The following is a 17,254-nucleotide window of genomic DNA, read 5'->3' as shown; positions in this document are numbered from 1 at the left end:
CTATGTCGCTGATGTCTCCTGACAGTCTTTCCTCTTCCTTCTTGCCTAAACTTAATGTATATCATATATTTCATGTTGTATAAACTAAAATATCTGTGCTTCTACATATAAACAGTATGTATTATACTTTTAGTGGATTTTTTTTAACATCTTTGCCCTCAACTGAAGGTTTTTGAGATTTATCACTGTTGATACGTATAGCTATATTTAATTCATTTGAACTAGTTTATATTTACTTACCTTATCACTTACTAACAGATATTTAGGTTGCTTCCAATTTTTTGCCATGGCAAAACAAACCAAAAAAGAAAAAAAAAAAATATAAGAACTATCCTTGTGCTTTTTCAACCCTGTGCACATCTCTTAGAATTTCTCCAGAATAGTCCAGACTTTGTTCCTCGAAGACCTATACCATAGAGTGTGAACCTCACCCAATTTATAAGACATTGTCAAAAAGTTTCCCAATGCACCGAATTTACCTTTCCACTGGCAATATACAAAGTTCCCATTTATTCACCTCATCATCAAATAGAACCATTGGATTGGTTTGTTTTTCCTAAACTACTCAGTAGAAAATAAATACTTTCTCATTTTTCTTCAGTTTGCACTAGCTTGATTACTCGTGAGACTGAGTGTATGATTTTTGAAAATTTAGAGCTTACCTTATGTGAATTATTTCTTTATAACTTTTATCCCATTTTTTGAGTGTGTGTGTGTGTACATGAGTTTTCAATTTTATTTCATTCATTATTTTTCATCTCTGATGGATTATGTCTATTGCACTCTCACTTTTACAGAAAAGTTACACTATATTCCATATCCAATTTCTTTCAGTAGGAAACATATTTCTAAATTTTATTGAGGCTTCCATTGCTTGTGTGAAAATCTGTCTAAATTTTGTTATTGTGTAAATATTTGGTGTTTATCTCTGGTTGTGTGTTTGCTTATGCTTTCCTGCTTGAGACTGCATACTTCTTTAATTAGTTCTGAAAAACTGAATTCATTGTCTCTTTGAATATTGCTTCTCTCACTTCTGAAACCCTTTTAACAATATGTAGTCCTTTATCACAACATAACTAGGACTCTTGCAGCCTAGCTGCCATCCAGCTCTCCAGCCTTGTCTCTCTCAGTGTCCTTCAGCCACGAGTCCTCTCCAAATTGCTCACACTCAGGGGTTCTCTTCTATCCAAGTACCTTGATGAGGCTCTTTCCTAAATGGACTTCTGGAATCATTCCTGTTCTACCAGTTCACTGTAACTCATCCTTCAGGAATGCTTCACTCACTTTCTCACATGGTTTTATTTTCCTCTTATAACAGCTTGTATTTCTCTTTCAAAGCACCTGAGGCAGATGTGCTTTTGCAGTTACTTGTTTGAGGACCTAATTGATGTCAGGCCATTCCACTAGATTCCCTGTCCCATGAGGGCATTATTTTGCTTGTTTCTGGTTTTTGTTGTTGTTCTATTGGCATTTTTAGGTATTCGGGAAATAGCACTGTACAGACCAAAACCAGTCAGGAACTACTGAAACATCAGGGCCCTAGGCAGTGTATTTATCTCTGAAAATCATTTTCCCTTTCCTCACAGTAGACTAGCTTTCTCTCTTTTGCTGAAGATTGAAAATAAAAGGCTTAGGTAGGTAACCACTCTGGGTTAAAGAGTACACAGAACACATGAGCCAAGATGTTCATCTATCTAGCATGATATTTAGGTATCCTTCCACTTGAATTTCTATGATATCTGGCCAAGAGCTAGAGAATGTGATACCTACTCTGTGCATCATTTAAAAAGCAGAGACATTACTTTGCCAACAAAAGTCCATCTAATCAAAGCTATGGTTTTTCCAGTGGTCATGTATGGATGTGAGAGTTGGATTATAAAGAAGGCTGAGGGCCGAAGAATTAATGCTTTTGAACTGTGGTGTTGGAGAAGACTCTTGAGAGTCCCTTGCACTGCAAGGAGATCCAACCAGTCCATCCTAAAGGAAATCAGTCCTGAATATTCATTGGAAGGACTGATGCTGAAGCTGAAACTCCAGTACTTTGGCCACCTGATGCAAAGAACTGACTCATTGGAAAAGACCCTGATGCTGAGAAAGATTGAAGGCAGGAGAAGAAGGGGATGACAGAGGATGAGATGGTTGGATGGCATCACTGACTCAATGGACATGACTTTGAGAAAGCTCTGGGAGTTTTTGATGGACAAGGAAGCCTGGCATGCTGCAGTCCATGGGGGGTTGCAAAGAGTCAAACATGATTGAGCAACTGAACTGAACTCTGTGCATCATTTATAGCTAAGCCGTTTCCCCCTGATTTTATTCTAGAATTTTATTCTAGATTTTATTCTAGAATTTAAAGTAACCACTTCAAAAATCAAATAGAAAAAGAAGTGCTTTTGCTCACAGTTGAATCAAAGAAACAACCTCAATGAATTCATACAATAAGTATTTGTTGAGTCCCTTTTGTATGCCATTCACATATTTGGTCTTTAGGATCCAAGAGTAGAAACCAACAAGGTCCTCAGTCTCACTGAGACTGAGATCTAGAGAGAAGACATTATTCCAATGCTCAGCTACTACTAAACATATAATATAAAAAGTATGTGATAACTTTGAATGAATGAAATGTTTTCTTGTGAATATTTAACAAATTAACCAGACCAAAAACGGAAATCCCAGTAGGAGGGGAAAATTTTACTTCACAAGTTTAACTCCTGAGCTAAGATTTTAATAAAAAGTAAGAATTAATTAGACAAAGAGAAGTCAGAGCATTTCAAGAAAAAATAGTATGTTCAAATGTCTTAGGGTGGGAAGCAGACTGGCAATTTTGAGGATCTAAAAGAATACCAAGAAGTGTGAGAAAAGAAAGGGAATATTATTAGAGTTGAAAATAAAGTGAAAGTAAAAGTGAAATTGCTCAGTCGTGTCCAACTCTTTGCAACCCCATGGACTGTAGCCTACCAGCCTCCTCTGTCCATGGGGTTCTCCAGGCAAGAATACTGGAATGGGTTGCCATTTCTTTCTCCAGGGGATTTTCCCAACCCAGGGATCAAACCCAGGTCTCCCGCATTGCAGGCAGACACTTTACCCTCTGAACCACCAGGGAAGCCCGGGTTCTCAAAGCTAAGGAATGTTCAAATTACCACACAACTGCACTCATTTCATATGCTAGCAAAGTAATGCTAAAAATTCCCCAAGGTAGGCTTCAACAGTATGTGAACCAAGAATTTCCAGATGTACAAGTTAGATTTCAAAAAGGCAGAGGAAACAGAAATAAAATTCTAACATCTGTTGGATCATAGAAAATGCAAGGGAATTCCAAAAAAAAAAAAAAAAAGAATCTATTTCTGTTTCATTGACTACTCTAAAGCTTTTGACTGTGTGGATCACAAGAAACTGTGGAAAATTCCTGAAGAGATGAGAATACCAGACCACTGACCTGTCTCCTGAGAAGTCTGTATGCAGGTCAAGAAACAACAGTTAAATCTGGACATGGAACAATAGGCTGGTTTTGAATTGGGAAAGGAGTATGTCAAGTCTGTATATTGTCACCCTGCTTATGTAAGCTATATACAGAGTACATCATGAAAAATGCCGGGCTTAATAAATCACAATTGGAATCAAGATTGCCGGGAGAAATATCAACAACCTCAGATGTGCAGATGATAATCACTCTAATTGCAGAAAGTGAAGAGGAACTAAAGAGCCTCTTGATGAAGGTGAAAGATGAGAGTGAAAAAATTGGCTTAAAACTCAATGTTCAAAACCTAAGATCATGGCATCTGTTCACATCACTTCATGGCAAATAGATGGGGAAAAAGTGGAAACAGTGACACATTTTATTTTCTTGGGCTGAAAAATCACTGCAGATGGTGACTATAGCCATGAAATTAAAAGACACTTGCTTCTTGGAAGAAAAGCTATGACAAACCTAGACAGCAAATTAAAGAGAAGAAACAAGAAAAAAAAGAGAGAGAGAGACATTACTTTACCAACAAAGGTCTATATAGCCGAAGCTATGGTTTTTCCAGTAGTCGTGTATGGTGTAAGAGTTGAACCATAAACAAGGCTGAGAGTCGAAGAATTGATGCTTTCAAACTGTGGTGCTGGAGAAGACTGTTGAGAGTCCCTTAGACAGCAAGAAGATCAAATTAGTCAATTCTAAAGGAAATCAATCCTGACTATTCATCGGAAGGACTGATGCTAAAGATGAAGCTCTAATACTTTGGCAAACTGATACAAAGAGCCAACTCACTGGAAAACACTCTGATGCTAGTAAAGACTGGGGGTAAGAGGAGAGGGGGCAACAGAGGATGAGATGATTGAATGGCATGACTGACTCAATAGACATGAGTTTGTGAAAACTCCAGGAGATAGTAAAAAACAGGAAACCCTGGCACGCTGTAGTCTGTGGAGCTGCAAAGAGTCGGATGCAATTTAGCAACTCAACAACAACTGATCGCTCAAATGGTAAAGAATCTGCCTGCAATTCGGGAGACTCATATTTGATCCCTGGGTGGAGAAGATCCCCTGAAGAAGGGAATGGCAGCCCAATCCAGTATTCTTACCTGGAGAATTCCATAGACAGAATAACCTGGAGGGCTATAGTCCATGGGAGTGCAAAGACTCAGACAAGACAATGGCTAACACACACACACACACACACACACACAACAACAACAACAACAACAACATATAGAAAGTAGTTAGGAGTGCTAATACTGGTTAAAAAGGGCCAATTGTTTTATTTTCAGAAATCCTGTGAGCAAGTTGTGAAATAACTGTTTCACAGTTATTGAAAACTGAAGTATATAAACCTATATTAAATAAATTACATTAAAAAGAAAAGTTTTTTGCCTGATTCTAGTCATTCCTAATTATTTTACAACATTTTAATATGTATTTGTGCTCCTGAGTTTATGTCTATTCTGCTGGTGTGGTGGAAGCTCTTTATAATGATACACCCATGCATGTTTCTTCCCAGTCTCATGTTCAGTGATGCTGCCTTACTCACTTAAAGTTAACCATGGCATGAGTCCACACATGGAAATTGGCAAACTCTTTAAATCAGGACTCAAATCCCTAAAAACCAATTATTCAACAATTACCAGAACAACACTGAGACTTTACAAGCCCCTGGAGACCATGTTAAATTGATACATATCACAGAAGAAATGAGCAGGTATTAAAAGTTTTAAGCAGGGAATGAAAAAAATACAACTCAGTTTTTTAAAAGATCACTGAGATTATAGAACTGAGAGGGGAGGCAAGGTTCAGACTGGGATCAGAGAAAGGAAGATGGAGAGAAGTGAATGGATTCAGGAACTGATATCTGCTAAAATTGAAGGCCTAGCTCTCATGGTACTGGTATTAACCAATCACATAAGACTCACCTGTGGAAGAAGTAAATTCTCCATGTCCTCTCTACCTTCTGGTTGGTCATGATGTCTTCATTTTGAGCCCAATCTTGTGTCAAAGGGCTAACTTCACAGTTGAACACACTTCAGCCTGAGTAAGAGAAGAAACAGCCTACATATGGAAACATGAGATGAAGGGACTCATTCCATTTAAAAATAAATTATTTTTAAAGTCACCCGTAGCTTCCTTCATCATGTAAACATAATAGTACGTGTACAGCAGCTGTGAGAATGGTCTCTAAGATCTGTGACTTCAGAGAGTGTAAATGACAGAGGGTCAAACTTCTTGGCTCTGAAATTGAGCATTTGAGCTGAGATTGTTTCCCACAGGCTATCCCAGACCATGACTTAATAGCGAGAAGACTCTAAGCCAGCTGGTTGTAGGAGGTGCTAGATTCCTTAACTCCATGACTCTCTGATCGTCCTGCCCAACTTGCCTTAGAAAGGCATGGCCTGGAACTCTGCCACCCAGTTTTCCTGTCTTCACAATCACTCTCCTACACTCGGGGTTGATCCTGCATTGTGGTGTGATGGGCCTGCAGTCTTACTTGATTTCCTGATTCTGTCTTGTGTCTTTGGCATATACTGAGTGGCTGTGACTTGGATCCCTCCCCCAAGTGGTAGCAGATGTAAGTAGTGTAGGTTCCTGGATCCAAGAGAATGTTTCACCTCCTTTTCCAAGGACATACACACCTCTTTCTTCCAGCCTCGAAGCAGCTGATCATTGCCCATGTCTTAGAAGTTAGAGGATTTCTTGCCATCCCCCTAGTGCTGAAGGCTTCTGTTTTGTAAGAAAGAAGGGTCTGGGAAATGGGTGAGTTTTTGTGCCCAAGAGGAACACTTTGCAGTCTCTGCCTGCCCTCAGAGAAGCCTATGGCAAAAGGGGCACGAGTGATAACAGGCTACATTGTGTCTGGGGTCTTCAGGTTTCTAACTTGTCATGATAGCACACTCTGCCTTTAATTACTCTAAAGAGTAATTAATGTAATGTCTTAGCTGTTTTCTTTACTCACTTTTGTACACTACATCTTTTCCCTGTGATTGGCCACAGATGGAACAGTCTTTGTGTCCTGTCTACCCTCACAGGCTTTGGAGCTCTTTACAGTTCAGTTTATTTGGTTACTTTGTGATCTCAGTTCTCTGATAATCTCTAGAAAAGTTTTGATTTTTGCAGATTATCAGGCTTTGTTTCATTTTAGCATGAGATTAATGTTCTCCTATGCTTTCTACAGGGTAAGTCAGAAGGAAAGCCCCCTCCCCTGTTTAAAATCAGTTTAATAACCAGTGGGGAGAAGGGTGGGGGAGGAGCAAATAGGAGTAAGCGATTAAGAGGCACCAACTACTACATACAAAATAAATAAGCTACAAGGGTATACTGTACAGCATAGGGGATATCGCCAATATTTTACAACACATTTACATGAAGGGTAACCTATAAAAATATCAAGTCACTGTATTGTACACCTGAAACTAATATTGTAAATCAATTTTAAAAATCAGTCACGTTTCTGTATTAGATTTTATCTTTGGATACAGCCGAGTCAGGGATAGAACGTATACATAAATAACACATTCTAGGCATGTGAAATCATTATGTTATCAAATAGTTGGTGCTTTTCTGGTAGATACTCTGTAAAGTTGTTGAATGAAAACTTAAGAACAATGGAATTCACCATTCAGTATTAGTCCCTGTTCCCATATCTGCTTATGAAATAGGAAGACACTTGTGGTATATTTTGCTTGGGGTCATTGTTCAACATGGATTCCCTTGTGCTTTTTACCAGGTGGTTGACCAGATTGATACCCTGACCTCTGACCTACAGCTGGAGGATGAGATGACTGACAGCTCCAAGACGGACACCCTGAATAGTAGCTCAAGCGGGACGACAGCCTCCAGCATAGAGAAGATCAAAGTGCAGGCCAATGCCCCCCTCATTAAGCCCCCAGCCCACCCATCTGCCATCCTTACGGTCCTGAGAAAGCCAAACCCTCCAGCGCCTCCTCCACGGTTGACACCCGTGAAGTGTGAAGACCCCCAGCGAGTGGCGCCCCCCATCAACCCGGTAAAGACCAATGGCACCCTTCTGCGGAATGGAGGCTTCCCTGGGGCGCCAACCAAAATCCCCAACGGAGAAATCTACTGCAAACCCAGCAGTAACTTGGACAAGGCTCCCGGGCAGCCTCTGATGCACAGACCCGAAAAAGACAGGTGCCCCCAAGCTGGGCCTCGGGAACGAGTAAGGTTTAATGAAAAAGTCCAATACCATGGCTATTGTCCTGACTGTGACACCAGGTATCACGTAAAGAACAGGGAGGTCCTCTTACACAGCGAACCCGTCCACCCACCAGGAAAGCTTCCTCCCCAAGGCCCTCCCCACCCACTTCCCCCTCATCTCCCTCCTTTTCCACTAGAAAACGGGGGGCTGGGAATAAGCCACAGTAACAGCTTCCCCCCCCTCAGACCTGCAACTGTGCCTCCTCCCACTGCACCAAAACCACAGAAGACGATCTTGAGGAAGTCCACCACTACAACAGTGTGATGTATGCCATTTAAAAGCATTTTTTTGTTTTTTGTTTTTTTGGTTTTTTTTTAATTTTTCTATATTATAAACATAAAATAATAAGTAATGAGCACTTTCTACTCAAGCAATAAAAAGCCCAAATATATTTGTCCTGCATTCAGCAGAGTGACATAAAAATCACCTGGTAAGTATGCAGTACCTTGTTTATATCCTGAGTATTCATTGTTTAAAAAGTTACATGATCAGAAACCACAGAATAATGAAAAAACTAAATATATCATTTTTTTCAGTTAACCCATTACAAACTGTAGATTTCAGAGATTTTGATTTACTATAAGAGATGGGATTAGATTCATTTTATTCATGCCTGACTCATATATGCATTAATAACATGCCATACTCTTAACTTTGATGTCATGCTTTTTAATAAGAAATTTTAATACTAAAGGACTATTTTATTATTTTTTTCTAAAGATGTTTGTCACTAGTTTTGCCTAATTAAATGCTGAGGATGATACAAGAAGGTTTATTTTCTATACTATACAATTATGATCCTATGTTCACCTATATATGTAATGAAAGATTTGGTCTGTGGAAATATATGTCAATAAACAACGGTAAATAATGACAAAACCAAATGTTCCTCGGACTTAAAATGAAACAGCGGTTCACTCAATCCCGTGGTAATTTACATCAAAATGGATAGCAACTCTGACAGAGTTTGGAGATCACTGTGAGTATAAGTCAGAATGTTTCAAATTAAATATCATAATCCAGGTACTAAATAGGACTGTACACTTTGCATATGATGTGTTTCCATTTTGGCACCTCAAGGATGATCTAGTGCATGCCAGCCCTTGAAGGTCCCCCTCACTCTCAGCATGCCTCCAGGACGCTCCATAAACCAGCTCCCTGAAGCAGTGGGATGCCTCACCTCCTGCATCAACAAGCTCCCTGAGGGAGTCCCTCATTTATAGGAGAACCATACAGGAAAATACAGATGTTTCCGGAACAGGATGTTTTTAGCATTTGCCTTAAGCTGATTCCCCTCAGAGCTGAAATACGCCAGGGTTCTTTGTTATTCTATAGAAGGCAGAGAGGAAATCCTTTCCTTCTAATATCCAATAAATGTGCTTCTCTTTAATTTGTCAGCTTAGATGATACTTACCCAGTTCTTAACTACCATGATTTGGACTGATAATGTCATTTTCCCTGGAATGAGAAATGGGTTTACTCCCTTAGATTCATGATGAAAGGTAAGTGCCTGAGCAAAATGTGTCCATTAAGTGGCAGGAGTAGAGGGAGTCATCTTTGGTGGAGATTTGATTATTATGCAACTTAAAAAAGAATACTGTAATACTTTTTGAATATTTGGGTTTTGATCTCAAAACTTTAATTTTTGCTGCTGCAGAAAGGTACTCTTCAATCATATTTCTTTGTTGCCTTTTTCAAGTTATATCATAATAATTTGGAATACTATTTTTGAACAACTTCCTATTTAAAGTGATAATATATTTTAGGCATAATTTCCTAAAGAAAATAAGCTTATTTTTTAAAGGAACAATGAAATGAGGAAAAAAATAGAGATATCATGTTGAAAATTTACTCTGCATGATTTTTGTTGTGTGTGTGTTGGACATGAAGATAACGTAAGCAGAATAAATCCAACTTTTCAGAAACTTCCAGAACATAAGACCAATAATCAAAGACCAGAATCTAAAATGTATTAACTGTATGATCTGTATGTTTAATAAATGTGAGCAAGGTAAATAAATAATTGACTTGTTGAATATCAGAATCACACATATTTTCTTAATGTTTTAATGTGTTCATATAGGCTTGTTATAAATAAACCCAGGAGTTTATCACCTTTCTAGATTTAAATATTTATATCCTTTCAAATGTCCATCTGGTGTTAGGCCTTTTGATATTACAGTCATAGAAGACTTGCTCTTTTCTCCCTTCAGGCCCTCTTTCTTTCACAGCCAGTTACTGTGACCTAATAATTATAGTTTGAGACTTAGAACCTTGTGATGTCTGGGAACCAACCTGGACCTCAAAATTGAGCTTACTAACAGCTGCATATCATCCATGGAGCAGATAACTCATTTGCAATAAAGCAAGTTGAATAAGCTAGATGATTTAAGCTTGCTGGTTAAGGATATTTGAGCCAGATGCTTAGACACAATTTCTGAGGTTCAAAGCCATCTCTCTTCCTCAAATTGTAGACAAAGCTACCTCATAAAAGATCATCTTTTTATGTTTTATTAGTGACATATGCCAAAACCACAACTCCTGTTTTTATTTCACACATTTATAAGTTATTCTTGGCCTGTAAAGCTGAGTTCAGCCCCAGTGTTAAGATAGTTACAGTTGTTGACCTTCTTCTCTTATTACAGTCTATCACTTAGTCAACATTAAATGGTAGATTACAGCAAGTGTTGGACATTCCTTTTAGTTTTTGGTTCCATATGTTCCTTTTTAATTTTTTTTAACTAATGTATAAAATATATTGGGCCAATAGGGTTTTTTTGCCCAATAATTTTGTAACATTCACTGGAACTTAGTCATGCCTGTAAATATATATAAACTTGTAAAACATGGAAAGTAATTAACATAGAGTGCCATAATATTTGCCTGGAAACTTGCAATTAAAGTGTCATAAGTGGCAGTGCAGTTTTTGTAATCAGCCAACTCTTGCTTTTGAAATTTAAATTCTGAAATGCAAGTTCTGTACATCATTTATTAAATCATCATAAAACATGGTCTATATTTTTTCTTCCTGAATATACCAAAGCAGAATTTTTTTTTCCAAATCTTTAAGGGCATGTTCTTTTTTCACATCATGATTTTAACTCTTTTATTCATACATGGAATAGTATACCAAAAAGCTGACCTCGTACTCTTTTGGAAGATAATGTTTCTACAAAATGTGAAGTGGTAGTACTACTTATGACTGTGTCTCTTTATAGTGAAAGGTAGAACATATGGCTCAAAAAACTATATCCATTAATTAAATTGGAATAAGAAAAATAGGCAGAGGATGAGGTGATGAGATGGTTAGATAGCACCACTGATTCATTGGACATGAATTTGAGCAAACTCTGGGACATGGTAAAAGACAGGGAAGCCTGGCATGCTGCAGTCCATGCACACACAGCTTAGCAACTGAACAACAAGGAAAAATTTTGTCTTGTTAGTTTAAACACAGATGGTCCCATTTTTGTAATGAGAGGTTATTGTATCTCCACTGATAAATGGTGTAAAGAAAATAAAGTTGACCAAAGTTCTCTTCCATCTCTCAGTAGTTATAGGAGTTATAAAAGGAAATAAAACTGTTTTTAGGCCATGCTTAAGCTAAATATAAAATATCTGCTAAAAAATACAGGGCATGGAAGAAAAGAAATTCCCCAACTCTTCAGTCTGATTATATTCATACCTCCTGTTAGTTTAATAATGGTCTATGAAAAAATGTCTGCTATTAACTGAAGTGATTTAATTAACCTGAAAAATCTTGTGTTTGAATTATGCCTGCATCTAACTGCTTAATGAATAAAGGAATAAGGCACTGTATATTATATGGCTTTTTTTAGACAAATCAGTAGTTGCTTTTAACATCACCAAGAACAGCAGCTACACACTCTCTGAAACTCTGCAGGACGTTTTATCTGCATGTTCTAATTATAGCTCTTGGATGCTCTGTGAAGAGAAGGCTGAGTAGTTCCACATGTAATTGCTCTAGGAATGATGGAATCAAGTCATGAATCACCACCTTAACTGAATTTTTTCCCATGGAATATAGGCAATAACACAATGTCTTGTATTTGTCCTGGTTCGGGTTTCTTTCCCCAGTTTCTCTGGTCTTTCCCCAGTTTCACATGCTGTAATGTACACTCAAATTTGTAGCAAAAGATTGCATTGTTGTGCATTGGTACCTAGTGATATTTTCTAAGTGAGGAAATACTTTATGAGCAATAAAATTCCATATCACATAATTAAGTAAAGTACACAGAATCTGACATTTACTAGACACTATTGCAAAATTAGACATTTTCTGAGTGAATATGGAACTGTGACACTGTATTCAAATTCTTAGACTAAAACTTTCACAATTTTAGAATTGTGTAAGTCACCCGATTCTGAAGTAATGATAGATGTGATACTACCATTTGGGCAAGCAGCAGTGTTGAACATAAAACTGCATCATTGTTTAGTTGCTAAGTCATGTCTGACTCTTTTGTGACCCCATGGACTGTAGCTGACCATACTCCTCTATCCACAGAATTTCCCAGGCAAGAATACTGGAGTGGGTTGCCATTTCCTTGTCCAGAGTATCTTCCTGACCCAGGGCTCAAGCTTGCACCTCCTGCATTGGCAGGTGGATTCTTTACCACTGAGCCACCAAGGTAGTCCATAAAACTGCATTAGCTGCATTTTAGTGGAGCATCCCTTATGAAGGGTGTTATTTCATTGGAAGCACTTGGATTTATCATTCTGGTCTTTTTGGATAAACCTAGGGTGGAATATAAAGAAGCTCTGCAAACAACATTCTCTTTAAAACACAGTTAGATCAACCTGGTATATAGAACTGTGTGAAGACCAAGCAAAATACGTAGGAAACTTTGCTTATGACTTATGACTTCCAGACTGATCAAAGATGGGTAAACTAATATTTTTAATGTTTTCTGAAGCTTTACATACATTAGTTTTTTCTAACTCATATGAATGCATAAAATAGAAATTATTATCCTGATTTAAAAGTGAAGAAATCTAGGACCTCAGTTTCAGTGCTTTGCCAAAATTGACCCCTTAATAAATGACCGGCTGGCATTTTATTAATAGTACCAGCAGGACTTCCATGTTTTTTTTCCCCACAACATCAGCATTTAATTCTGTTCTTTAAAGCCCTGAACTTTGCCATTTTTTCCTTTGTTCTGAGGAGTTATTTTGACTCTTGAAAGGGGTTGCCTAATATTATTTTGACATTCCTAATATGTTTGATCTTTGCAGAATGTGAAAGGGATTTCAGGCAATTTCCCTACCATCAAAAATGAATGAGCTGTTGAATAATTCAAGCTTCATTTTCTCGTGTGTTATACCAGAGGCTCTACCTTTCTGGTTTTTTTTTTTGTCTTGAGTTCAAAGGCTGTCTATTATTCTGGATTATTTTTCCCCTAACAAGTTCTGATTTCATAGTATTAATACCATTTAACACTGCCTGTGTCTCTTCCATTACTGGTATTTCATTGAGGAGTTTCATCTGTTTATCATTGACCCTGACAGCTAATAGATCCACTCTGTGGATCTATCTAAAGAACCAGTGCATTAGAGCTCTAATAAAAGCATTTCCATCCTTTTGTTATTAGACTATAGATAGGTTGTTTCCACTATTTGGTGATGTAGTTGTCAATTATCCTAACCACCAAAGGGAATTTGGGGTCAGCTAAATAAAACATTGTGTGCCCGTGGGTAGGTTAGAGTTGATGTTGACAGTACATGATACCTAGCCCTTATCAATGGCTTGCCTTGTATCATTCTTCTGTGTGTTTTTGTGTTATTTTTCCCTCATAATATCATTTTTCCCTCCTAAAAAATGCAATGTCTTAGACACTGTGTTATTATCTACATTGTACAAATGAGGAAACTGTCACTCAAGGTCATAGAGCCAGGCAGTGGTCACAGCAGGACTGTAAGGCCTCCTCAGCCCATGTTGTTCACCCCTTCACAGGACTGCCCGAAGCACAGCCCCTGCATCATGCACAGGTCATCTATAAAGCTTACAGACATTTCAGTGAAACTTACTTGAAAGGTGCTGGCAGATAGAAAGTAAACACATAAGCCAAGATAGACTAGTGCATGCTGAGGTAGCAAACAGCTAGTATCACAGAAGCATTGAGTTGTTTCTCGTTTACTCCAAGTTTACCCTGAGTCCCTCAGACTCTCCAGGGCAGGTGTACCTCGGGTGGTCATTCAGTGATCCAGGCTGGGTTGAATGTGCCTCCACCACCCCCCATGCATCCTCTTCCAAAATCACCACAACAAAAGGAGAGGAGACTGGAGAATCTTAGTTGTACTTTATCCTCAGTCCTTGTTTGTGTCATTGGCCAAAACTACTCATGTAGCCCTTTATGTCATCCCCATGTCCTCAAGGAAGGAAAGGATATCCACATATGGGTGAGTACCAGTCATGCCAACCATGGTTTCCAAAGGAGTAATTTTTTGGCATGTGTATAATGCGAATATGTTACAGACCTTCTTTTCTTTCCTTTTCATATTACTTGACATTTGTTTAGTCTCACCATAAGTTATGATGCCATGTCAGTTTAAACAAAGGAGAGAAAAGACATAAATCTAACAACAGCCTTGCTAAAAATTTAGTGGAGGGAATTGACAGCATTTATGAAGATGACAGGTAGATTTTATCTCAACCTTAGCTACCATAATTGAATTCTGAGATTATTCACCAACCTACATGTTTTACTTAAGCATTTGAGGAGTGCAATTTTTGAATGAAGAATTTTTCAGTAAATTAGGATACTGTATGAATAGCTATCCTCATAATGATAGATCAAGCTTTGACAACTTATTTACCCCAACTAGTAAAAAAATATGAAATTCTACTACAGAAATGTGTCATAGACAATGTAATTTATGTCATGTTTATGATGTTAATTTATAGGATAAAAGTATAAATTTGAAACCAGAAGATCTGGATTTGAGTTTTAGTTTTCCCATTTCCCACATGTTCTTGGTCAAATTGCTTAACTAGGTCTGAAGCTTGCTTTCAAATGAAGATTAAGAGTGTTATTTTCTATCTAATAGGCAACCCACTCTAGTATTCTTGCCTGGAGAATTCCAGGGACAGAGGAGCCTGGATAGAGCCGCACGGAGTCGGACATGACTGAGGACTAAGCACAGCACAGAGTTCTTGAGTCACTACCCTCCTCCCTGTGCGTACTCTGGGCTCACCCAGTCCTCCTTTCCAAAGTAAGAGGCAAGAAGACTAAGATCAGCAGGACGATGCTGCAATTTCTCAAACCCCAAGTGAATGTCTATGGCATCAGAACCATAAGCTTCCGCTCTTCTTAGGCAGCAGTGCTGAAAGGTAAAATGGATGAGGCAACACAGATAGGAAGTTTTAGGATTCAAGAAGTCTGTAACCTTTAGCACAATTGAACAGACAAAAATCACCAAATCATTCCACCTTATTCTTTGCACACATCAGAAACATGTCCCAAACTCTTCCTCTATGTTGGTGCTAAGTCAATTATGTATGGCAGCATAGCTAATTACTGTTTACTTTATGTCTTGGTTTAAATTCCATTATATTATTTGCATAGGATGAAAGCTCTGCTGACACAGAGTGAGTTACATACAAAGTTCCATCATTCTTCTGCTTCATTTGCTCAAATCCCACTCTTTTCCAGTTCATGTCTCTCTCCTGATGTGCATTTCCTCTGCCTCATTTTGTTTATACCTTCATGAGGTACTTGTTCCCCAAATTGCCTGGTATCACACATATTATTTCTACCAGGGTAATACCAATAGACTAACCATCCTCCACTAGCGCCCAGTTTCCTAAGACTTTTTTCTCTGTGCATGTATGCTCAGTCCTGTCCAACTCTTTGTGACCCCGTGTACTATGGTCCTCTAGGCTCCTCTCCAGGCAAGAACACTGGAGTGGGTTGCCATTTCCTACTCCAGGGGATCTTCCCAACACAGGGATTGAATCTTTTTCTCCTGCAACTCCTGCATTGGCAGACAGATTCCTTAATAGTGAGCCACCTGGGCCCTTGTATTTCCCCTCTAAAGGATACCTTTCAACATGTTGTTATAAGGCCCTAATGATTTAATGAATGTGAAAGTATTTTGCTAATAGTAAAACCTCACACAAATGTAGGTCAATTTATACTTCTTACCAAATTACCATGTTCCTTATTAATCATGGATTGATTTGTCTTTGCCTAGTTTGATGCTAATAATATTTTATTCATCTCATTTATAAATAATTATTTTACATAGTTTTTTAAGTTACTATTTTCAAGTAAGCCTAATAATTTTCATAGAACCCTCTTAGTTCACATGTAGAACTCTCATTCTTGACTTACTAGATTTTGTGAATTAGAAAATGAACATGCTAGAAATTCAAGGTGACTACAATCGAGCCCAGTTTATTAAACTGTTTTGACAAGTGTAGCTTAATTTTAATTATTTATGATAATATTTAATAGTACATGAGTAAATTTGTTTATAATATAATTTATCAAATTAATTAAAGTCTAATACCACTAGGCCTTCATAACTCCTAAAAGTATTTGGTCAAATAAGAGATTAAGTCATCAAGCTTTTGTTTAAAAAAAGGAATGTCTGTGTTTGGGGTTAAAAGCATTGTCAGTGATATTAGTAAAATTTGACAAAGTATTAACCCTTATTTTGCTTTAAACAGAGTGTGATATAATTGACTACACTGAAATGGTGTGGTACCTCCCCAAAAGACTAAGAACCAAAAGTTATTTGATCACAGTGATTTATGACTTAAGTATAAGTAAATATTGCTAATAGCAGTCCAAAATTATCCAAAACAATTGTTTTCTAACAATTCAAGCCACTCTTAAGGACAAAAATGGAATATTTGGATTTCTTTCACCTTTGTTTTCCAAAACTTCATAGTTGTCTCAAATAATGACTACATTCTGCTTAATATTTTAAATATAGTACTGATATTCTTTTTTTTAATATATTTATTTTTTCCTGAGTGGATTTATTATCAGTATTACAGAAAATTAGTATTAAAATAGCTCTTCTATAAAAGTTGCTCAGTCGTGTCTGACTCTTTACAACCCCATAGGCTGTAGCCCACCAGGCTCCTCTGTCCATGGGATTCTCCAGGCAAGAATACTGGAGTGGGTAGCCATTCTCTTCTCCAGGGGATCTTCCTGACCCAGGGATTGAACTCAGGTCTCCTGCACTGCGTGCGGTTTCTTTACCGTCGGAGCCACCAAGGAAGCCTAGCTTTACTTTATGATTTCCCAGTAGATCTTCTGATTATCAAAGCTCCAGTTTTCAGCTGGATTTAAGCTGGATTTGGATCCTACTTCTCCTTTGCTCCTTTTCTTTTACCCGAGTGATTTGAATTTTTTGCCTGTGTGTGTTTGTGTATGTGAGGTAATGCCATACCCAATCACACTCTCCTCAGAGAGGCTTTTATCCCCTATGTTCTGACATTACACTGCCTCCTGTTTGTCACTCATACTCTGACCTCAGCTGCCAGACTATTCTGCAGATCAGTATCAGTATCAGTTGAGTCGCTCAGTCGTG

At 37.9% G+C, this 17,254-nt stretch overlaps 1 protein-coding gene across 7 annotated transcripts in view; it reads left to right on the top strand.

Moving 5' to 3' along the window:
• The window catches only part of PRR16 (proline rich 16), a 277,946-nt gene that overhangs the window by 161,420 nt on the left and 99,272 nt on the right, over positions 1 to 17,254 (top strand). For 4 of the 7 annotated variants that reach the window (XM_061150924.1, XM_061150923.1, XM_061150926.1 and 1 more), the window contains one exon: positions 7,199 to 8,569. In XM_061150924.1, the coding sequence (XP_061006907.1) occupies positions 7,199 to 7,954 (756 nt within the window). In that variant the 3' untranslated portion in view covers positions 7,955 to 8,569. Of the gene's footprint in view, positions 1 to 7,198; positions 8,570 to 17,254 lie in introns of those variants that run through there. The other 3 variants (XR_009694121.1, XR_009694122.1, XM_061150925.1) reach the window with 2 other exon arrangements.

The sequence above is a fragment of the Dama dama genome, chromosome 9 (assembly GCF_033118175.1).
Source record: "Dama dama isolate Ldn47 chromosome 9, ASM3311817v1, whole genome shotgun sequence".
NCBI lineage: Eukaryota > Metazoa > Chordata > Mammalia > Artiodactyla > Cervidae > Dama > Dama dama.
The sequence above is the reverse complement of the archived record's forward strand: the minus strand, read 5'-3'. Positions and strand labels throughout refer to the sequence as shown.